This window comes from Pseudophryne corroboree, chromosome 1 (assembly GCF_028390025.1).
Source record: "Pseudophryne corroboree isolate aPseCor3 chromosome 1, aPseCor3.hap2, whole genome shotgun sequence".
NCBI classification, from domain to species: domain Eukaryota; kingdom Metazoa; phylum Chordata; class Amphibia; order Anura; family Myobatrachidae; genus Pseudophryne; species Pseudophryne corroboree.
This window is the reverse complement of record NC_086444.1, coordinates 839,650,350-839,674,385: the sequence shown is the minus strand read 5'-3', so window position 1 is coordinate 839,674,385 and position 24,036 is coordinate 839,650,350. Positions and strand designations below refer to the sequence as shown.

Sequence of the window (24,036 nt, the reverse complement as noted above, 5' to 3'; positions counted from 1 at the left end):
TAATCACATGTTGCTTTTCAGCCTATCAGCTGCACTCTGGTTTCTACCTAATTACCCAGCAGCTGCACTCTAGACTCTGCTTAATCAGCCAGCCAGTGATCCCAGTGTGCAGTCCTCCCATGGACTTTCTCTGCAGTACAGCCTGACTCTGCAGTGTCTCATCATTGCATCCTGTGACTGACAGTTACCGACACCAGCTTCCAGCAGTGCTCTGCCCTGCCAGTAACCATCGATGGTCCACCATCGATCTCCAGTGGCCATCGGTGTTCCGCCATCAATCCCAAGTCACCATCGGTGTTCCGTCATCGATCCCAAGTCACCATCGGTGTTCCGCCATCGATCCCAAGTCACCATCGGTGTTCCGCCATCGATCCCAAGTCACCATCGGTGTTCCGACATCGATCCCAAGTCACCATCGGTGTTCCGCCATCGATCCCAAGTCACCATTGGTGTTCCGCCATCGATCCCAAGTCTCCATCGGTGTTCCGCCATCGATCCCAAGTCTCCATCGGTGTTCCGCCATCGATCCCAAGTCTCCATCGGTGTTCCGCCATCGATCCCAAGTCTCCATCGGTTTTCTATCATCAGTATTCCTCTGAACTGTGTTTAATAAAACCTTTGAACTTTCCTTCGTTGTCTTGGTCACGCCTTCGGGCATTTGTTCTAAAGGTACCCTGTATGTCCAAGAACCCTGTACTGCCTCCCAGGTACACATATACCTCAGCCCCTACAACTGAGGCTTCCCCCTGGTCAGTACCAGCCCTCAGTTGTGACATTGGAGATGTAGTTGACATCATGGCGTACGGGATCATAGCAATCAAAATACTGTTTCCATAATCTCGACAGCTGTCAGAGTGCCGACATCGGAATCCCGAATGTAAGTATGCCGGGAGGGATAGGGTTAGCCTGCAGGGGGAGGTTTAGGCTGCAGGAATGGAGGGTCAAAATTAGGGTTATTTTGCTCCAGCGCCCCTGTCAGGGTTTCAGGCTATCGGGATGCCGGTGTCGGTATTACCGAATTCGTAAATTGGCACATTTAAAGGGGAGGCAATCACGAGACTGCCTATCGGGATCCCGGCGGTCACAATTTCGACACCGGAATCCCGATAGACAATGAAATGCCACCGCCGGAATACTGACGCCACAGACTTTTCTCCCTCAGTGGGTGTCCACGACCCCCACAAAGGGAGAATATAACCTGTGGCGAGCGCAGCGAGTCACCGTGCCCGCAGTGTGGCGAGCGTAGCGAGTCTGCAAGGGGCTTTCTAGCGCTTGCCCCGCTGCTGGGATACTGGCGGCCTGGGTGCCGCGATCAGTATTTTAGTATGCCGCCGGTAAACAGTATGTATTCCATTTAAAGAGTTAGTTCACATAAAATGGAAATTTAACAAAAAAAAAGGTCTATCAAATTCTAAGACACATCCAGGGCCGGAGCTTCCACTAGGCAGCTTTAGGCAGCTGCCTAGGGGCGCCGGGACCTGAAGGGGCGGCCTGTTACAGCTGCATGAAAAAGGTAGTGTGGTCCTACATCTCATAGCAGCCGCACTCCCCCTGGCACTCGTATCTACAATAGCTGCGACTGCCAAGTTCCTGTATTGCAGCATCCAGCTCCACCTGGCACAGGCAGTAACTTTGACAACTCCTGGAGTCCTGGCTGGGGGTGACATGCAGTGCTGCTCTTCATTCCAGGCTCTTTCACAGACTACTCAGTCCCAACTCTGCATCGCAGCCTGCAGGTAAGGTGGCTGCACAACGCACTCTCTGCATTTAATAAGAAATGAGAGGGAGAGCAGCAGTCTGGGGGGGGGGGGGGGGGGGGGGGGGCGGAGAGGAGTAGCTGGCATGCACACAGATGGTGGAGGGGATAGAACAGAAGACATTTAAAAAAGTGGGGGGGGGGGGGGGCAGCTGGAGCCCACACAGACTGGGGAGATGGGGAGAAGGGAGCAGCCATACAACATACGGGGTGGGGGAGAGCAACAGTATGCCTTTCTCCTGAAGGGCAGGTAGGGGGAAGGGGCAGTAGGCAGAAGTTTTGCCTAGGGTCTCGAGAGACCTTGCACCGGCCCTGGACACATCCCTTCATATACACACATCTAACTTCTCATTAAGCCTACAGAATCACCTTAACACCACCAGCAAACACTAGTCCAGTCCAAAAGGCAGACTGGAATTTAGTTAAAAATCCGTTGGATTAGCAAGGAATACCGTTTGACCAGAAAATGGCATAGAACTCTTATGAGCAGTGCTCAATACAATATTGATCTGGCAATAGGAATTCCCCAGGGTTGGGGTTGTGTTACCGGCGGCAGGGATCCCGGCGCTCAGCATCCCGATGCCGGGATCCTGGCCGCAGAATGCCGGCAGGGAGATGGGAAGGGGGGGGGGGGGGGGGGGGGGGTTCCGAAAGAAGCCTCTTGCGGGCTTGCTGCACTCACCACGCTGCGGGTTCAGTGACGTATTCCTTCTCTATGGCTGTCGTGGACACCCACGAGTGGAAATAGTCCCTGCCTATCGGCATGCTGACTGTCGGGATTTCTCTTACGTCCTAGTGGATGCTGGGGTCCACATTAGGACCATGGGGTATAGACGGGTCCCTTGGGAGCCATGGGCACTTTAAGGGTTTAATAGTGTGGGCTGGCTCCTCCCTCTATGCTCCTCCTACCAGACCCAGTTTAGAAAATGTGCCCGGTGGAGCCGGTCACAGCTAGGGGAGCTCCTAGGGGCTTTTCTAGTTTTATTATTTTTTAAGAGCTGTTAGGTACAGGAAGACTGCTGGCAACAGCCTCCCTGCTTCATGGGACTTAGGAGCCATTAACCTCAAGGGTTGAATCCTACTATCCCCCCTATCTCCGCTGACAGGGAACTGAGCTCCTGAGGGTGTTGATCGCAAGCCGCCGAGGCGACCGCTCGCTCCCGCAGCACTGCCACCACCCCCTAACAGAGCCAGAAGATGCAGTGGTGAGTATGACGCCGGTACAAGGGTGGGAGCGCTGATGCTGCGCTTCGGAGGGCTCAGAGTTACAGTTGTGCGGTGCTGTGGGGGGGGCCAATACCCCAACACTGGTCACTGAGCTAACAGGGGCTAATCCCACTGTTAGCAACAAACATACCTCAGGCCAGTATAACATAATAAATGCGGGAAGACGTGCCATTACAGGGCGCGGGGCTTCTGCTCAGAGTGGATCCAGCACTCACCAGTGCCATTTTCTCACTGCAGATCACACTACAGAGACGCTGACAGGGAGCTCTGCCCTCCACTTAACTCCAGTTATCCTCTGCGATACCAGGGTGTTACAGAAGGTTGGGGGGGGGAAGTGTTATTCACTGTTTAATCTATTAAGGTTACTCAGTCAGCGCCAGGCATTTACAGTATCTTAATAACTGCCTACTGGGGCGCTGTGTGTGCTGGCTCCTTATACTCAGTTTCCCCCAAGTACCTTCAGAGAGACACAGTGTCTGACATTTTCGTGTGTGTGTGTGTGTGTGTGTGTGTGTGTGTGTGTGTGTGTGTGTGTGTGTGTGTGTGTGTGTGTGTGTGTGTGTGTGTGTGTGTATATATGTTTATATCTCACATAGAGATGAGCGGGTTCGGTTCGTCGAGATCCGAACCCCCCCGAACTTCATGTGGTTTACACGGGTCCGAGGCAGCCTCGGTTCTTCCCGCCTAACGCGCAAAACCCGAACGGGGGAAAAAGTCATCATCCCGCTGTCGGATTCTCGCGAGATTCGGATTCCAAATAAAGAGCCGAGCGTGAAATGAAATGCCATCAACGTCGTCTGCCAAGGCCGATGCCCAATGTCATAGTAGAGAGCATGTAAAATCCAAAAAACAAAAGTTCAGTAAAATGACCCAAAAATCTAAATCAAAAGCATCTGAGGAGAAGCGTAAACTTTCCAATATGCCATTTACGACACGGAGTGGCAAGGAACGGCTAAGGCCCTCTCCTATGTTCCTCATGACTAGTGGGTCAGCTTCACATGAGGATGGAAGCACTCATCCTCCCGCTAGAAAAATGAAAAGAGTTAAGCTGGCAAAAGCACAGCAAAGAACTGTGCGTTCTTCTAAACCACAAATCCCCAAGGAGAGTTCAATTGTGTCGGTTGCGAAGCCTGACCTTCCCAACACTGGACGGGAAGAGGTGGCTCCTTCCACCATTTGCACGCCCCCTGCAAGTGCTGGAAGGAGCACCCACAGTACAGTTCCTGATATTCAAATTGAAGATGTCACTGTTGAAGTACACCAGGATGAGGATATGGGTGTTGCTGGCGCTGAGGGGGAAATTGGCCAGGAGGATTCTGATGGAGAGGTGGTTTGTTTAAGTCAGGCACCCGGGGAGACACCTGTTGTCCGTGGGATGAATAAGGCCATTGACATGCCTGATCAAAATACCAAAAAAATCACCTCTTCGGTGTGGAATTATTTCAACAGAAATGCGGACAACTGGTGTCAAGCCGTGTGTTGCCTTTGTCAAGCTGTAATAAGTAGGGGTAAGGACGTTAACCACCTAGGAACATCCTCCCTTATACGTCACCTGGAGCGCATTCATCAGAAGTCATTGACAAGTTCAAAAACTTTGGGTGACAGCCACTGACAACTAAATCCCTTCTTCCTCTTGTACCCAAGCTCCTGCAAACCACACCACCAACTCCCTCAGTGTCAATTTCCTCCTTAGACAGGAACGTCAATAGTCCTGCAGGCCATGTCACTGGCAAGTCTGACGAGTCCTCTCCTGACTGGGATTCCTCCGATGGATTCTTGAGTGTAACGCCTACTGCTGCTGGCGCTGCTGTTCTTGCTGCTGGGAGTCGATCATCATTCCAGAGGGGAAGTCGGAAGACCACTTGTACTACTTCCAGTAAGCAATTGACTGTCCAACAGTCCTTTGCGAGGAAGATGAAATATCACAGCAGTCATCCTGTTGCAAAGCGGATAACTCAGGCCTTGGCAGCTGTGTTGGTGTTAGACGTGCACCCGGTATCCGGCGTTAGTTCACAGGGACTTGGAATTTCTTGAGGTAGTGTGTCCCCGGTACCAAATACCATCTAGGTTCCACTTCTCTAGGCAGGCGATACCGAGAATGTACACAGACGTCAGAAAAAGAGTCACCAGTGTCCTAAAAAATGCAGTTGTACCCAATGACCACTTAACCACGGACACGTGGACAAGTGGAGCAGGGCAGACTCAGGACTATATGACTGTGACAGCCCACTGGGTAGATGTATTGCCTCCCGCAGCAACAACAGCAACGGCGGCACCAGTAGCAGCATCTCGCAAACGCCAACTCGTTCCTAGGCAGGCTACGCTTTTTATCACCGCTTTCCATAAGAGGCACACAGCTGACAACCTCTTACGGAAACTGAGGAACATCATCGCAGATTGACTTACCCCAATTGGACTCTCCTGGGGATTTGGGACATCGGACAACGCCACCAATATTGTGCGTGCATTACATGTGGGAAAATTCCAGCACGTCCCATGTTTTGCACATACAATTAATTTGGTGGTGCAGAATTTAAAAAAAAAACAACAGGGGCATGCAAGAGATGCTGTCGGTGGAAGAATTGCGGGCCACTTTCGGCATTCAGCCACCGCGTGCCGAAGACTGGAGCACCAGCAAACACTCCGAAACATTCCCCGCCATCAGCTGAAGCAAGAGGTGGTAACGAGGTGGAATTCAACCCTCTATATGCTTCAGAGGATGGTGGAGCAGCAAAAGGCCATTCAAGCCTATACATCTGCCTACGATATAGACAAAGGAGGGGGAATGCACCTGACTCAAGCACAGTGGAGAATGATTTCAACGTTGTGCAAGGTTCTGCAAGCCTTTGAACTTGCCACACGTTAAGTCAGTTCAGACACTGCCAGCCTGAGTCAGGTCATTACCCTCATCAGGCTTTTGCAGAAGCAGCTGGAGAGATTGAAGGAGCTAAAACAGAGCGATTCCGCTAGGCATGTGGGACTTGTGGATGGAGTCCTTCATTCGCTTAACCAGGATTCACGGGTGGTCAATCTGTTGAAATCAGAGCACTACATTTTGGCCACCGTGCTCGGTCCTAGGTTTAAAGCCTATGTTGTATCTCTCTTTCCGGCAGACACAACTCTGCAGATGTTCAAAGACCTGCTGGTGAGACAATTGTCAAGTCAAGCGGAACGTGACCTGCCAACAGCTCCTCCTTAATTTTCTACCGCCACTGGAGCTGCCAGGAAAAGGATTACATTTCTAAAACCACCAGCTGGCGGTGATGCAGGGCAGTCAGGAGCGAAAACTGACATCTGGTCCGGACTGAAGGACCTGCCAACGATTACTGACATGTCATCTACTGTCACTGCATATGATTCTGTCACCATTGAAAGAATGGTGGAGGATTATATGAGTGACAGAATCCAAGTAGGCACGTCAGACAGTCCGTACGTATACTGGCAGGAAAAAGAGGCAATTTGGAGGCCATTGCACAAACTGGCTTTATTTTACCTAAGTTGCCCCCCTCCAGCGTGTAGTCCTAAAGAGTGTTTAGTGCAGCCGGTCACCTTGTCAGCGATCGGCGTACGAGGTTACTTCCACAAAATGTGGAGAAGATGATGTTCATCAAAATGAATTATAATCAATTTTTCTGTGGAGACATTTACCAGCAATTGCCTCCAGAAAGTACACAGGGACCTGTGACGGTGGATTCCAGTGGGGACGAATTAATACTCTGAGGAGGGGGATGTACACAGTGAAAGGGGTGAGGCATCGGAGGATGATGAGGAGGTCGACATCTTGCCTCTGTAGAGCCAGTTTGTGCAAGGAGAGATTGATTGCTTCTTTTTTGGTTGGGGCCCAAACCAACCAGTAATTTCAGCCACAGTCGTGTGGCAGACCCTGTCGCTGAAATGATGGGTTTGTTAAAGTGTGCATGTCCTGTTTATACAACATAAGGGTGGGTGGGAGAGCCCAAGGACAATTCCATCTTGCACCTCTTTTTCTCTTTTCTTTGCATCATGTGCTGTTTGGTGCCATCCTGTCTGACACTGCAGTGCCACTCCTAGATGGGCCAGGTGTTTAAGCTAAGTGACCCAAGTGGCCGGCACAGTCATCCAGCGACCTTGGTGCAAATTTTAGGACTAAAAATAATATTGTGAGGTGTTCAGAATAGACTGGAAATGAGTGGAAATTATGGTTATTGAGGTTAATAATACTATGGGATCAAAATTACCCCCAAATTCTATGATTTAAGCTGTTTTTGAAAAAAAAAACACCCGAATCCAAAAACACACCCGAATCCGACAAAAATTTTTAAGGGAGGTTTTGCCAAAACACGTCCGAATCCAAAACACGGCCGCGGAACCGAATCCAAAACCAAAACCCGAAAAATTTCCGGTGCACATCACTAATCACATTGCCATGTCTAGGGACTAGGGTGTGTCCTCTCCAGAGGAGTCTACGGGGCAGACTAGATGGGCCAAGTGGTTCTTATCTGCTGTCAAATTCTATGTTTCTATTCCATGTACTCCGGAATGCAATATACTGTCTCAGCCTTCTGAATCCGAACCCCCATAGGGTGTCTTCTCTTAAGGGAATGATATCCCAGATTTCATCTAGGATAGCTCATAATGAGACTGAAACACAGGTTTTGAAAAGATCTGTAGAGGTTTTGCCGTATTCTGCTCCAGCTACCTCATCTAAGACCCCTGATATATCCTAAAAAGTATGCCCTTGCCCAAATAATGCAAGTCGACACGGATACCGACTCTGATACAGGATACGGTGAGGGGGATATACTGGGGGGGGGGGAGACATCCCTTGCTAAAGGGGTGCAACTCATAATTGAGGCTATAAGGGATATTTTACACATTACTGATAAGGTACCTGAGCCAGTAGAGGAGGCTTACTTTACTGACAATAAGAAATCCTCCCTTACATTCCCTGCGTTTAAGGAATTAAACGCATTGTTTGAAAATTCCTGGGACAACCCAGAGAAAAAGTTCCAGATCCTTAAAAGGGTTCTCATTGCTTTTCCTTTCCTTGATGAGGATAGGAAAAAGTGGGAAAACCCACTGGTAGTAGACGCTTCTGTTTCTAGGTTGTCTAAAAAAGTGGTTTTGCCTGTCCCTGGGTCCACCGCTTTAAAAGAGCCGGCCGACCACAAGATTGAGACTACACTCAAAGCTACGCCTTTTGCTGTGTGTAAAGATTTAAGACCCACTATTGCTTGTGCATGGTTCGGTTCCCTCAAAATCCTTGGCATGACGGTGGACTTCCCAGCCTGAAGATCAGGCAGGTGGGAGCATGACTAAGAAATTTCAGTCATGTTTGGGCATACTCATGTCTTGGTCCCTGGGTACAGGATATTGTTATACGACAACAAGAAACAAAGAAAAATCTGCACTCTCAAAATTCCATAAGAAAATATCTGGGGAGGACCCCGATTAATATATCTGGAAAAATCCTATAATCTCATGTCGGGGGTGCTACCTAAGACAACCATGAATAACACCTAATACACAAGAAGAAAATGGAGTTATACTGCTAGGTGCACAAAAATGAAATAAAATTTAACTTTTATTGATACATTGTATTAAGAGACCGATTATTTCGGACAGTGGGGTATATTTACTACAGTTCGTATTTTCCCGTTAGAGGTCAAAGTTCAATCACAAATGACATCGAAAGTGTAAAGTTGCAACTTTTTTAATTTAGTACGACTAATTTACTAAGCTGTCGTATTCTGCATTTTCGGATTTACCGATGTCGATGTCATTCGTTTTTTTTGGCAGTGTTTTACGTGAGTGACTTGTAAAACACTGCCGACTTTAATACAATGAATCTCGGCCGAATCTGAGAGATCCGTGCTGGGCTTCATTGTGCACCTTTGTTAAAAATGAAATCAGTGTTAAATTCCCCCAAAAAATTGCGTGGGGTCCCCACTCCTAAGCCAAACCAGCCTCGGGCTCTTTGAGCCGGTCCTGGTTGAAAAAATATGGGGGGGAAAATGACAGGGGTTCCCCCATATTTAAACAACCAGCACCGGGCTCTGCGCCTGGTCCTGGTTCCAAAAATACGGCGTAGGGGTCCCCCGTATTTCTGAAACCAGCACCGGGCTCCACTAGCCAGATACATAATGCCACAGCCGGGGGACACTTTTATATAGGTCCCGGCGGCCCTGGCATTACATAACCAACTAGTCACCCCTGGCCGGGGTACCCTGGAGGAGTGGGGACCCCTTCAATCAAGGGGTCCCCCCCCTCCAGCCACCCAAGGGCCAGGGGTGAAGCCCGAGGCTGTCCCCCCCATCCAAGGGCTGCGGATGGGAGGCGGATAGCCTTTTTGTCAAAAAATGAATATTGTTTTTAGTAGCAGTACTACAAGTCCCAGCAAGCCTCCCCCGCAAGCTGGTACTTGGAGAACCACAAGTACCAGCATGCGGTGGAAAACCGGGCCCGCTGGTACCTGTAGTACTACTACTAAAAAAATACCCCAATAAAAACAGAAGACACACACCTTGAAAGTAAAACTTTAATACATACATCCACACCTCCATATACACATACTTACCTATGTTCACACGAGGGTCGGTCCTCTTCTCCATGTAGAATCCATGGTGTACCTGTTGAAAAAATTATACTCACAAAATCCAGTGTAGAAGGCTCCTCTTTTAATCCATTTGTAATCCAGGTACTTGGCAAAATAACAAAACGGACACCCGACCTCGCACTGAAAGGGGCCCCATGTTTTCACATGGGACCCCTTTCCCCGAATGCCAGAAACCCCCTCTGACTTATGTCTAAGAGGGTTCCATCAGCCAATCAGGGAGCGCCACATTGTGGCACCCTCCTGATTGGCTGTGTGCTCCTGTACTGTATGACAGGCAGCACACGGCAATGTTACAATGTAGCGCCTATGCGCTCCATTGTAACCAATGGTGGGAACTTTGTGGTCAGCGGTGAGGTTACTTTCGGAAATAACCTCCGTAAATTCTGCTACTCACACCTGTGACTAATTTACGGAGGTTATTTCCGCCCCATATGATACAGTGAATTTAAATTCACAGTGGGTTATCAAATGATGGGTACTTTGAAATGTATTTAAATTGTGTTTTTCTCTATTAGGGGTATATAATACATATAAAGCATACTAAATTGACTATTTAAGCATACCCTATAAGAGAGTCAGTGCAACCAAAGGAGCAGACACATCTTTTAATTCTCATCACTTTTCTATCTTAGAGCACATTTCTGGATTTCTCATCCAATTTTAACCCTATTTTTCGCACACTGTCCGAAATATCGGTCTCTTAATACAATGTATCAATAAAAGTTACATTTTATTTAATTTTTGTGCACCTAGCAGTACAACTCCATTTTCTTCTTGTGTATTAGGTACAGGATATTGTTACACAGGGGTACAGACTGGAGTTTCAAGAACTCCCACCTCACAGATTCTTCAAATCAGGCTTGCCAGCTTCGTTGACAGAAAGTGCTATCCTACAGGAAGCCATTCAAAAATTACTAAGTGTCATTGTCCCAGTTCCACCTCACCTGCAACACAAGGGTTATAATTCAAACCTGTTTGTGGTACCAAAACCCTACGGCTCGGTAAGACCAATGTCAAACTTAAAGTCATTGAACCCCTACTTGAGGGAATTTAAATTCAAGATGGAGTCTCTGAGAGTGGTGATCTCAGGTCTGGAGGAGATGGAATTCCTGGTATCTCTGGATATCAAGGATGCCTACCTTCACATCCCGATCTGGCCACCTCACCAGGCTTATCTCAGATTTGTGCTGCTGGACTGTCACTATCAGTTCCAAGCGCTGCCATTTGGCCTCTCTACGGCACCAAGAATGTTCACCGAGGTAATGGCGGAGATGATGCTACTCCTTCGCAAGCAGGGTTTGAACATGGGCCCTCATTCCGAGTTGATCGGTCGCAAGGCGAATTTAGCAGAGTTACACACGCTAAGCCGCCGCCTACTGGGAGTGAATCTTAGCTTCTTAAAATTGCGACCGATGTATTCGCAATATTGCGATTACTAACTACTTAGCAGTTTCAGAGTAGCTTCAGACTTACTCTGCCTGTGCGATCAGTTCAGTGCTTGTCGTTCCTGGTTGACGTCACAAACACACCCAGCGTTCGCCCAGGCACTCCCACCGTTTCTCCGGCCACTCCTGCGTTTTTTCCGGAAACGGTAGCGTTTTCAGCCACACGCCCCTGAAACGCCGTGTTTCCGCCCAGTAACACCCATTTCCTGTCAATCACATTACGATCGCCGGAGCGAAGAAAAAGCCGTGAGTAAAAATACTTTCTTCATAGTAAAGTTACTTGGCGCAGTCGCAGTGCGAACTTTGCGCATGCGTACTAAGCGGATTTTCACTGCGATGCGATGAAACATACCGAGCGAACAACTCGGAATGAGGGCCATAATTCCTTATCTGGACGATCTACTAATAAAAGCATCTTCCAGGGAGAAGCTGTTACAGAGTATTGCTCTCTCAACTCAGCTGCTCCGGGATCATGGATGGATCCTGAACCTTCCAAAGTCGCACTTGGAGCAGACAAGGAGGCAGTCCTTCCTGGGGATGATCCTCGACACGGAAGTTCAGAGGGTGTTTCTACCGGACAAGAAGGCGCTGGTGATACAAACAATAGTCCAGGATATCCTGAAGCCAGCCCGGGTATCGGTTCATCAGTGCATTCGCCTTCTGGGGAAGATGGTTGCCTCCTACGAGGCTCTACAGTACAGAAGATTTCATGCACGATCTTTTCAACTGGATCTACTGGACAAATGGTCAGGATCTCATCTTCACATGCACCAGAGAATACGTCTGTCACCGAAAGCCAGAATATCGCTCCTCTGGTGGCTGCAAACTTCTCACCTACTAGAAGGCCGCAGGTTCGGGATTCGGAATTGGATCCTCCTAACCACGGATGCAAGTCTCAGAGGTTGGGGGGCAGTCACCCAAGGGGAAAACTTCCAAGGAAGGTGGTCAAGTCTGGAATCCATCCTTCCGATAAACATTCTGGAACTAAGAGCCATGTACAATGGTCTTCTACAAGCGGCACATCTTCTAAAAGATCAGGCCATTCAGGATCAGTCGAACAATGTAAAGACAGTGGACTACATAAACCAACAAGGAGGAACGAAGAGCAGAGCTGCAATGGCAGAGGTAACAAGAATCATCCTCTGGGCAGAAAAACACGCGTTGGCGCTGTCAGCAATCTTCATTCCGGGAGTAGACAACTGGGAAGCGGACTTCCTCAGCAGACACGATCTCCATCCAGGGGAGTGGGGTCTCCATCTGGAGGTGTTCAAGGAGGTAACAGATCTTTGGGGCATACCCCAGATCGACATGATGGCCTCTCGTCTCAAGAAGCTTTGGCGGTATTGTTCCAGGTCGAGGGACCCGCAAGCAGTGGCGGTGGATGCCCTAGTAACTCCGTGGGTGTTCCAGTTGGTGTACGTGTTTCCTCCAATTCCACTCATTCCAAGAGTTCTAAAGCTCATAATGAGAACAAGGGTTCAAGCGATCCTCATTGCTCCAGACTGGCCAAGAAGGGCTTGGTACACGGATCTTCTGGATCTACTGCAAGAAGAGCCAAGGCCCCTTCCTCTTCGGGAGGACCTGTTGCAGCAAGGGCCGTTCGCCTATCAAGAATTACCGCGGCTATGTTTGACGGCATGGAGGTTGAACACCTGATACTAGCTCGAAAGGGCATTCCGAACAAGGTTATTCCTACGCTGATACAGGCTAGGAAAGGAGTAACGTCTAAACATTACCATCGAATTTGGAAAAAATATGTATCTTGGTGTGAGTCCGAGAAAATTCCTGCGGTGGAGTTTCAACTGGGACGGTTTCTCCTCTTCCTACAAGCCAGTGTAGATATGGGCCTGAAGTTGGGATCTGTGAATGTCCAGGTTTCGGCCCTAGCCATTTTCTTCCAGAAACAGCTGCCTGCCCTCCCTGAGGTTCAGACTTTTTTGAAGGGTGTTCTGCACATCCAACCTCCCTTTGTACCGCCTACGGCGCCTTGGGACCTTAACGTGGTGTTGCAGTTCTTCCAATCGGACTGGTTCGAGCCTCTACAGGAGGTTGTGGTCAAATTTCTTACGTGGAAGGCTGTCACATTGTTGGCCTTAGCTTCTGCTAGACGTGTGTCGGAGTTGGGGGCTTTGTCTTGTAAAAGCACATATTTGATCTTCCACGAAGATAGAGCTGAGCTCCGGACACGTCAGCAGTTTCTTCCGAAGGTTGTGTCGGCATTTCATATCAACCAACCTATTGTGGTGCCAGTGGCTACTGACTCCTCAATTTCATCAAAGTCCTTGAATGTTGTAAGGGCTCTGAAAATCGAAGAGTAAAGAGGACTGCTCGTCATATAAAATCGGACTCTCTGTTTGAAAATTGTGTGTTCTGCTTCTAAGCAGACGATCTCTCGCTGGATCAGGTTCACTATCCAGAATGCGTATTCTACGGCAGGATTGCCATGTCCTACGTCTGTCACGGCCCACTCTACTCGTAAGGTGGGGTCTTCCTGGGCGGCTGCCCGGGGTGTCTCTGCGTTACAACTTTGCAGAGCTGCAACTGGGTCTGGGTCGAACACGTTTGCAAAGTTCTACAAGTTCGATACTTTGGCCTCTGATGATCTGAAGTTCAGTCAATAAGTACTGCAGGAGCCTCCGCGCTCTCCCTCCCGTTCTGGGAGCTTTGGTACATCCCCGTGGTACTAATGTGGACCCCAGCATCCTCTAGGACGTAAGAGAAAATAGGATTTTGGTTACCTACCGGTAAATCCTTTTCTCGTAGTCCGTAGAGGATGCTGGGCGCCCGCCCAGTGCTTCGTTTTCCTGCAATTGTTATCTGGTTCAGTACAACTTTATTTTTAGTTAGTACTTACCAAGTAACAATGCAGTACTTGTTTCAGCAGTTGCTGAGTTTTCAAGCTAAGTTAGCTTGATGTGCCTTGTATGTGTGAGCTGGTATGAATCTCGCCACTATCTGTGTTAAATCCTTCTCTCGAAGATGTCCGTCTTCTCGGGCACAGTTTCTAGACTGAGTCTGGTAGGAGGGGCATAGAGGGAGGAGCCAGCCCACACTCTCAAAGTGCCAATGGCTCCTGGTGGACCAGTCTATACCCCATGGTACTAATGTGGACCCCAGCATCCTCTAAGGACTACGAGAAAAGGATTTATCTGTAGGTAACCAAAATCCTATTATTAATAAGATATTTTTATTTAATTCAACCATAGCTTTAAACATGTGACATACATTCTTATCTCTGGCACATAAAGGCTTAAATATACTAACTAAGGACATTGGAACTTTTACAATGCAATATCTGGACAGAATATCAAAAGAAAAAGTTGCCCTTTAAACTGTTGTTCAATTAAGTTACTTTCTTAAACCTGCATATTACTAACACTAAGATGACTGTCACAGATGTGATAAAAACTGAAGATTAGCAGCATTGTTGAGATGATCCTGATTATTTCCAGAAAATCACCTTGGCTAAGGTTGGAATTGTAAGAAACATACTGTACTGTAGCATTAAACAAACCAATACCCCAAACCTGTTGTGACTTTGTGTTATTGCATGAATAGAGCTTTATAAAAGCATCTTTCCTATTTGAGATACTACCAGGCTACATAAGCTACATAATCTTAGATTTTTCACAGTAATAAAATGTCTGATGAGTCTATTTCATATCATAAAAGGATTGGAACCAGTTTTCCTCCACCTTCCCATTTGTCTCCCCTTCTCCCTATATTCTCTCACCTTTGTCTCTGTCCCCATCTCCCCCAAATCTCTCTCTGCACATGTTATATCTGCCCTCCCTGCAGTGCACATGGTTTTGCCCAACTGCTAACAAATTTGCTGCTGCGATCAACTCTGAATTAGGGGGTCATTCCGAGTTGATCGCACGTAGCAACTTTTTGCTGCCCGTGCGATCAACCAGACGCCGCCTATGGGGGATTGTATATCTGCATAGCAGGGCTGCACAAGCGTTCGCAGCTCTGCTATGTATAAGAAGACCAGGGTAAGAGTTACTTACCCTGTGCAATCGTTCCAGCGATGCAGGTCCCGGAATTGACGTCAGACATCCGCCCTCCAAACGCCTGTACACGCCTGTGTTGGACTCACCACTCCCCGAAAACGGTGAGTTGCTGCCCGGATCCGCCTTCCTCCTGTCAATCTTCTTGCGGTCGCCTCTGCAACGGCTTTCTTCGTTCGTAGCGCTGCTGTCCGGCGACAGCCGTCACCGGGCAACGGTGCGCCTGCAAAATGCGTCCGCCACGCATGCGCAGTTCCGACCCGATCGGGTCGGAATGATCCCCTTAGGCCCTATGGGGGTAATTCCAAGTTGATCGCAGCAGTACATTTTTTAGCAGTTGGACAAAACCATGTGCACTGCAGGGGAGGCAGATATAACATGTGCAGAGAGAGTTAGATTTGGGTGGGGTGTGTTCAATCTGCAATCTAAATTTGCAGTGTAAAAATAAAGCAGCCAGTATTTACCCTGCACAGAAACAAAATAACCCACCCAAATCTAACTCTCTCTGCACATGTTATATCTGCCTCCCCTGCAGTGCACATGGTTTTGCCCAATTGCTAACAAAATTCCTGCTGCGATCAACTTGGAATTACCCCCTATATTAGGTGAATTTACAATGGCATTGCACAGGATATATATAAATGTGGCAAGTTAAGGTTAAACCATGTTTACACATATAAAGCATCATCATTCTTTAAAATGAATTACCAGCAACATGGCCTTAGCAAAATATCATTTTTTACCTATGATATTATTAATGTGTTCCAGGATTTGTAGTTGTACTTACGCTGTAGCTTCATAGCAGAGGTTTAAGGCAACTACATCACCAACACTGACTCCGAGTGTTCTGGATATACTCATTATTTCTCCAGCATACGGTTCATGGACTAGAAATACCAAGTCCACCTCTGCCAGGGGACGTATGATAGCGTGGACCCATTTAGGCAATGTTGTGCTGTAAAACAGAGATGTACACATACTTATTATACACAATTATTTCTTAGGATAGGTTTTCTGCAAAGACAACGAGCAAGCATATTAGAGATGACCTGTTTGTGTCAGCAATTTATGAGGAGCTATTCCACTTCTCTCCTAGTGGCTGGGCTTGCAATGGTGTTCATCTGACATAAGTGAAAGTGGTATATTGTAAGGGGCCCTACACACTCGGCGATGCGCCGCCGAGGTGCCCGACGGCCGATACGGCCGACGAGCAACCCGGCGGCGGGGGGGCAGTGACGGGGGGAGTGAAGTTTCTTCACTCCCCCCGTCACCCGGCTGCATTGAAGTGCAGGCAAATATGGACGAGATCGTCCATATTGGCCTGCATGCACAGCCGACGGGAGATCAGCGATGAACGAGCGCGGGGCCGCGCATCGTTCATCGCTGGAGTCTCCACACTGAAAGATATGAACGAGTTCTCGTTCATTTATGAACGAGATCGTTCATATCTTTCAGAATATCGGCATGTGTGTAGGGCCTATAAGTCGAAGGATAAGTTGAATGGATCCATGTGTTAGTACATAGAAGGTGGAATAAATTTGCACTGTATGTAACATTATGCAAGACATCCTTGACATATTATTATTATTATTTGGCATCACAAGGTGTCGCCAACACCGTACAGAGATTACACAACACAATTATATCAGTACATCAGATAGCATAGGATAACAATTAAACACAAAGAAACAATCAAGGGTGGTGTGCGTGACCTCACTTGAGCTGGTATAAGCTAGCATTGTATAGTGGCGAGTTGGGAGAACATGGCAGCACTACATTGAAGGGTGTGATGCTAGCGTTGGGTATGGGATGCCGGCGGCTAGAATACCGGCATGGGGACAACCGCAACTAAGCCCCTTGCGGGCTTGCTGCACCCGCTATGCTGCGGGCTCGGCGGTTCGCCACAGGTTCTATTCCCACTCTATGGATGTCATGGACACCCATGAATGGGAATAGCCCCTGTTAGCCAGGATTCCGGCTGGTGGCATTGCCAGTGGTTGGGATTCCGGCATTGGTATCCTGACCGCCAGGATCCCAACTGCCGGCAATGTAACTACATCCAGTGATGGTAGATGTGGGAAAGATGTTAAGTTAAAATTTTAATGATATATGCTTATATGCTTGCATATAGGCGGAGCTCATGGCAGGAAGGCAGGTATGTTGGCTGCATTTCCCATATGTACTAAACCCTGGATGCCAGGGCTTCGGTTCGGAGCTTTTGCTGGCGTTACCCTATAGAAGCCTATGGGCTTCTTTCCACAATCCTAATGAGAGGGATTCAATCGGATCCCTCCCAGCTCCCCGCGGCACCCCCCGAGGGATTCCCAGGGCTGAAACCTGGAAATGCCAGCATCACAATAGCAGCTCTTAATGGAAGAGCTGTCCTTTGCGATCCTAATTGCATATGTTAGTACATATGCCAGTGGTTTCCAAACTTTTTGTATCACGACGCCCCAAAGTATCAGAATTTTTTTCACAGCACCCCTAGCCCAAAAGTTTTATTATTGAGAAAATTAGAAAGAAATATTAAATTAAGTGAATTGTGTTTATATGCCTTCCTTGGGTTCAATTGTGTGGTGAAGGACAGGATTTGCTTCTGTTGGTCCACATATTTTATGAGTGACAGCCACCAGCACTCGTTTTGCCTACTACATTAACCATAAATAATTTAACTGGTCCTGGACCACCAACCCAGGACTCCCCTGCAACCATGCACAGTTTGAGAACCACTGACATATGCGATTAGTATGCTATGTGTGACGGGATGTACTGCAAATTTTTAGTACATCCCGCCCCATATGTTCCTTCCTACATCCATCTCAGCTCCCCCCTTGTTCCTGCTTTCTTCCAACCTTGTACTCAAATGACCCCCCCCCCCCCCCTTGCCTCCTCTGTCTGCGTGGCAGCGGAAGGGGGAAGGGAGGTTTAGTGATCGCACTGATTGCGTCCACCCCTCCTGATCTGCTCCAGGCTGTGGTGCATAATGGCGCCCCCTGTAGAGCGTGCGCCACCACTGCGCGGCGCCAAGTCTTATTACCCTCCATGCACAGCCTCAGCCAGGGTGGGAGCAGATCCTATCTCTTTGCCTTCTACATGAAGTTAAGTAACACAGAGAGTAGAGTTACACATAGTACTACATACATTTATTATATACATTTTGCAGGAAACATTAGTTTTCAGGGGCATACTTATGGGGGGGATGCATAATGTACGTATCCACTGAATATATTTCTCTGTAATAGCGATAGTGTTAGCAATTGTAGCCTATGTGCTGCATATTACATAGTTTACCAGGAGAGGCATCCTCCAGACCACTCACCGATAACAGCCACTTGTGCATTGCGCAGTCTAATGGTCGTGTATGAGCAGTAGGTCCAAAGCATAAAGTAAACCAATCACTAATGTGATCACTTTACTTTATATATTGCAGGAACAGGCTGCTATCGGAGGGCCTGTTCCTTAATTTTTAAAACATCTGGGCAGAAAATAATATTTTTTTATATATAGGGGTACCAAAATTAAATCATCTCTTCGCCCTCCCCAACCTAAAAACATTTTGGCTCTCCTGTGGGTCATGGACACAAGGCAATAGAACATGCTCATCTGCACTCTCTGCATTGGTTTCTATGGACATTGCTGCATTTACCACTTGGTGTATGAAACAAAGACAGCAGATCCATGAGACATGAGTCTATTAAAAATGTTGAGGGGTGCAATTACCTTCTGGTATCTCTATTTACAGCCAGTAATGGATTAATGAATCAGTCACACAGAGGCTATGGGAAGTCGACCCCCATTGAACTTTAACACCCAAACAGTGGGGATATGTTCATCTCGGGACGTGGTTATACCGACTCCGCGATCCCGAGTGGTGATTAGACTGATGGTCAGCATGCCGACCAACAAGGACTATTCTATAGAATGGGAATAGAACCTGTGGCAAGCACAGCAAGCCCGCTCACTGCTCATCCATCCCCCCCCTCCCCCCTCCCAGTGCCAGCCATCTAAAAGTCAGTATGGTGGGTCTCCCAACCGCTGGTCACACGAACCTGACCCGTTCATCTCACATCATTAATGCACAAACCACGTAAAAACAAATAAACTACTTACCCCTATTACACTGCATAAAATGTGGCTTGCGTTTTGCTGGCTCCAGTGAAATTACCGGTATGTGGCTGAGATTTTCCACATATAATATCCCTATAGTATAGTGTTCCTGCCAGGATGTAGGCAGGGAGCTGAGGATTGTAGGCACAGTAGCTTCACGTGCACCAAAGAGAGGGGTGTGTGGCCCTGCTGATGTCACTATTGGGGCGGTGCAGTATGGTGCAGCCTCGTTGGCATCACCATTGGGGGCGTGCCCAGCTGTCGACGTCACATCTTGGGGGTGTGCCCAGCTGTCGACGTCACATCTTGGGGGTGTGCCCTGCACTTACAGAGGTGCTAGGCTTCCCCCCAAACTCTCCTCTTAATGTGAATAGATGTCATGCGCATCTGCATGGCATCTATTCGTGCATTGGCGGCACAGCACTGGGCAAGCTGTTTTAGCAGGGCGCCACTAAAGGGCAGAGCATTTTGCCGTTTAAAATCCAGGCAGGGGGCAACCTTAAACGTTCCATATATATCCTGGGCTGCCTCCTACTCTGTTATTTCTCCTCAAATCTGTCCGATATGTATTAAGGCAGGGGTGGCCAACCAGTCAGAGGTAAAGAGCCAGAAAAGATCTGTAGTCAACGGCAAGAGCCACTATCATACGTGTGCCGAAGTCGATTGCTCAAAAATGGGGGCGTGACCTAGTTGCCACAAAGCCACAACCCATTTGTGTGCGCACACCTTTTGGTATGACGTTTGTAGGCGTATGGCCTTGTGTCCTAACCCCGTTTTTAGTCATGTTGTACAGTGCCACATACATATAATGCCCCAGTACAGTACCACATACATAAAAAATGCCAATGGGTGCCTCCACACTGCCAGATACATACTGTATATGCCTCCACAGTGCCAGATACACACATGTCCCCACAGTGCCAGATACATATATGCCCCCAGTGCCAGATACATATATGCCCCATAGTGCCAGATACATATATACCCAACAGTGCCAGATACACATATGCCTCACAGTGCCAAGTACACATATGCCCCACAGTGCCAAGTACACATGTCCCCACAGTGCCAGATATGCCCCCAGTGCCAGATACACATACACAGTGCTAGCTATGCATGTCCCTACAGTGCCAGCTATGCCCCCAGTGCTATATATTCCCCCCCCCCCAATACCCTGCTCACAGCGCAGGCTCTTTAGTTTTGTTAACAAGCCCAAGGCAGGAGCCAGATAGGAGAGGAGGAAGATTTGGTACACACAAGAACACACTGTCACATACAAGAGAAGGGAACTGATGACCAAGAAGAGAAACCCATAGAAGCCAGGTGTGCCAGGGTGTGTGCCCTGTGGACCATATGGACTTCAAAGAAAGAGAGTTAACAAAAGTAACTCTACCATACCTCTCCTTATATTCTTCAAGCACCATAAGGTTCCACAGGGAATACCGTGGGGATGTCCCAAAGCAGTTGTTCAGGGAAGGGGATGTTCCTGAGCGGACAGAAGAATCCGGCATCCAAATGAAGTATCCTGAGAGGCAAATGTATAAAAGGCATAAAACCTGAGAAAGGTGTGGACAGAAGACCACCTGATCGTCTTACAGAGTTGATTTGCAGACGCGCCACAGCGGACTGCCCACAAAGGACCCACAGAGCAAGTAGAATGAGTAGAGCCTGTAGCCGGCACAGGAAGGCCAGCCTGCGTGTAGTCATATTGAACTATATGAGGGTAACCATGTTGTCTTTGACAGCACCCCTGAAACTGAATCAAATAAAAAACAGGATTTTGATACCTACCAATAAATCCTTTTCTCCTAGTCCGTAGAGGATGCTGGGGTCCACTTCATGACCATGGGATATAGACGGTTCCGCAGGAGCCATGGGCACTCTTAAGACTTTTCAATGGGTGTGAACTGGCTCCTCCCTCTATGACCCTCCTCCAGACCTCAGTTATAGGAACTGTGCCCAGGGAGATGGACATTTCGAGGAAAGGATTTACTTTAAACTAGTGGTGAGATACATACCAGCTCACACCTCAACCATGCCGCACAACATCGCATTCAACAGAACACACACCAACAGGCATGAATCAATTACAGCAACATGCTGAAACTAATATAACACAACTTGTATATCTAATAACAAAAAACTGCAGGTAAAGTATGCACTGGGACGGGCGCCCAGCATCCTCTACGGACTAGGAGAAAAGGATTTACTGGTAGGTATCAAAATCCTGTTTTCTCATACGTCCTAGAGGATGCTGGGGTCCACTTCATGACCATGGGGTTTATACCAAAGCTCCAGTACGGGCGGGAGAGTGCAGATGACCCTGCAGCACCGAACTTGAGGTCTGCATCGGCCAAGATGTCAAACTTGTAGAATTTTGCAAATGTGTTTGACCCCGACCAAGTAGCTGCTCGGCAAAGTTGCAATGCCAGGACCCCCCAGGCAGCCGCCCAGGATGGGCCCACCTTCCTAGTGGAATGGGCCTTCACCGACATCGGTAACGGCAATCCAGCCGTAGTATGAGCGTGCTGAATCGTACCTCTGATCCAATGCGCAATAGTCTGCTTGGAAGCAGGACACCCAATCTTGTTGGGAGCAGACAGGACAAATAAAGACTGTTTTCCGTATTCGAGCTGTTCTAGTGACATAAATCTTCAAAGCCCTAACCACATCTAGAGATTTTGACTCAGTGAACGTGTCAGTAACTACTGGCACCACAATAGGTTGGTTTATGTGGAAAGATGAAACCACCTTTGGAAGAAAATGTTGACGAGTTCTCAACTCTACCCTATCTTCATGGAAGATCAGGCAAGGGCTCTTGTGAGACAAGGCCCCCAACTCAGACACCCGCCGTGCAGATGCCAATGCCAAAAGCATCACCACTTTCCAAGTGAGAAACTTCAACTCTATCTCTTGTAGAGGCTCAAACCAATCCGATTGAAGGAACTGCAACACCACATTAAGGTCCCATGGTGCCGCTGGATGCACAAATGGAGGCTGGATGTGCAGAACCCCTTTCACGAAGGTCTGAACCTCTGGAAGAGAGGCCAATTGTTTTTGGAAGAACACTGACAAGGCCGAAATCTGGACCTTGATTGACCCCAATCGGAGGCCCGCCTCCACACCAGCCTGCAGAAAATGGAGAAAACGTCCCAACTAAAACTCTTCCGTAGGAGCCTTCTTGGATTCACACCAAGACGCATATTTTCTCCAAATACGGTGGTAAGGTTTCGAAGTTACTCCTTTCCTGGCCTGAATAAGGGTGGGGATGACTTCCGGAAATACCCTTACGGGCTAGGATCCGGCGCTCAACAGCCATGCCATCAAACGTAGCCGCAGTAAGTCTTGATACATGCATGGCCCCTGCTGCAGCAGGTCCTCGTGAAGAGGAAGAGGCCGAGGATCTTCTATGAGCAACTCCTGAAGATCTGGGTACCAAGCCCTCCTTGGCCAGTCTGGGGCAATGAAGATTGCTCGAACTCTTGTTCTCCTTAAGATCCTGAGAACTTTTGGAATCAGTGGAAGTGGAGGGAAGACATACACCGACCGAAACACCCACTGGGCCACCAGTGCATCCATTGCTATTGCTTGAGGGTCTCTCGACCTGGAACAATATTTCTGAAGCTTCTTGTTGAGACGAGATGCCATCATGTCTACTTGAGGAACTCCCCGAAGACTTGTCACCTCTGCGAAGACTTCTTGGTGGAGGCCCCACTCTCCTGGATGGAGATCGTGTCTGCTGAGGAAGTCTGCTTCCCAGTTGTCTACTCCCGGAATGAAAATTGCCGACAGAGCCTTTACAGGTCTTTCTGCCCAGAGGAGGATCTTCGTCACCTCTGCCATTGCCGCTCTGCTTTTCGTTCCGCCCTGCCTGTTTATGTACGCAACTGCTGTTACATTGTCCGACTGGATCTGCACGGAATGATCTTGAAGAAGATGTAACGCTTGTTGAAGGCCGTTGTAAATGGCTCTCAATTCCAGCACGTTTATGTGAAGGCAGGCTTCCTGACATGACCATTTTCCTTTGAAGCTTTCCCCCGAGTGACAGCTCCCCAGCCACGGAGACTTGCATCCATGGTTACCAGGACCCAGTCCTGAATCCCGAACCTGCGTCTCTCTAGTAGGTGAGAACTGTGTAGCCACCACAGGAGCGAAATCCTGGCCATTGACAACAGGATTATCTTCCGGTGCATGTGTAGGTGGGATCCCGACCCATTGTCCTACAGGCCCCACTGAAATACCCTGGCATGGAACCTGCCAAACTGTATGGCCTCGTAGGCCGCCACCATCTTCCCCAACAACCGAATGCACTGATGAATCGACACATTTGATGGTTTCAATATCTGTTTTACTATTTTCTGGATTTCCAGAGCCTTTTCCACCGGAGAAATACTCTCTGAACTTCTGTGTCCAGAATCATCCCGAGAAAAGACAATCTTGTCGTCGGTTCCAACTGTGACTTTGGATAATTTATGATCCAACCGTGTTGTTGGAGTATTGACAGGGAGTGTGTGATGTTTTGTAACAACTGCTCCCTGGATCTCGCCTTTATCAGGAGATCGTCTAGATAAGGAATTATATTGACTCCTTTTTGACGCAGGAGAACATTCATCTCCGCCATCACCTTGGTGAATACCCTCGGTGCCGTGGAGAGACCGAAAGGTAACGTCTGGAATTGGTAATGGCAATCCTGAACCGCGAATCTCAGATAAGCCTGGTGAGGAGGATAAATGGGAACATGCAGGTAAGCATCTCTTAAGTCTACAGACACCATGTAGTCCCCCTCCTCCAGACTGGAAATCACTGCCCTCAGTGATTCCATTTTGAACTTGAATCGTTTCAAGTAAAGATTCAGATTTTTCAGGTTTAGGATCGGTCTGACCGAGCTGTCCGGCT

At 48.3% G+C, this 24,036-nt stretch overlaps 1 protein-coding gene across 2 annotated transcripts in view; it reads right to left on the bottom strand.

Annotated features, from left to right (window-relative positions):
* The window catches only part of NAAA (N-acylethanolamine acid amidase), a 96,319-nt gene that overhangs the window by 63,236 nt on the left and 9,047 nt on the right, over window positions 1-24,036 (bottom strand). For both annotated transcript variants that reach the window (XM_063919905.1, XM_063919904.1), the window contains exon 2: window positions 15,821-15,988. In XM_063919905.1, coding sequence (XP_063775975.1) covers window positions 15,821-15,988 — 168 coding nt within the window. The remainder of the gene's footprint in view (window positions 1-15,820; window positions 15,989-24,036) is intronic.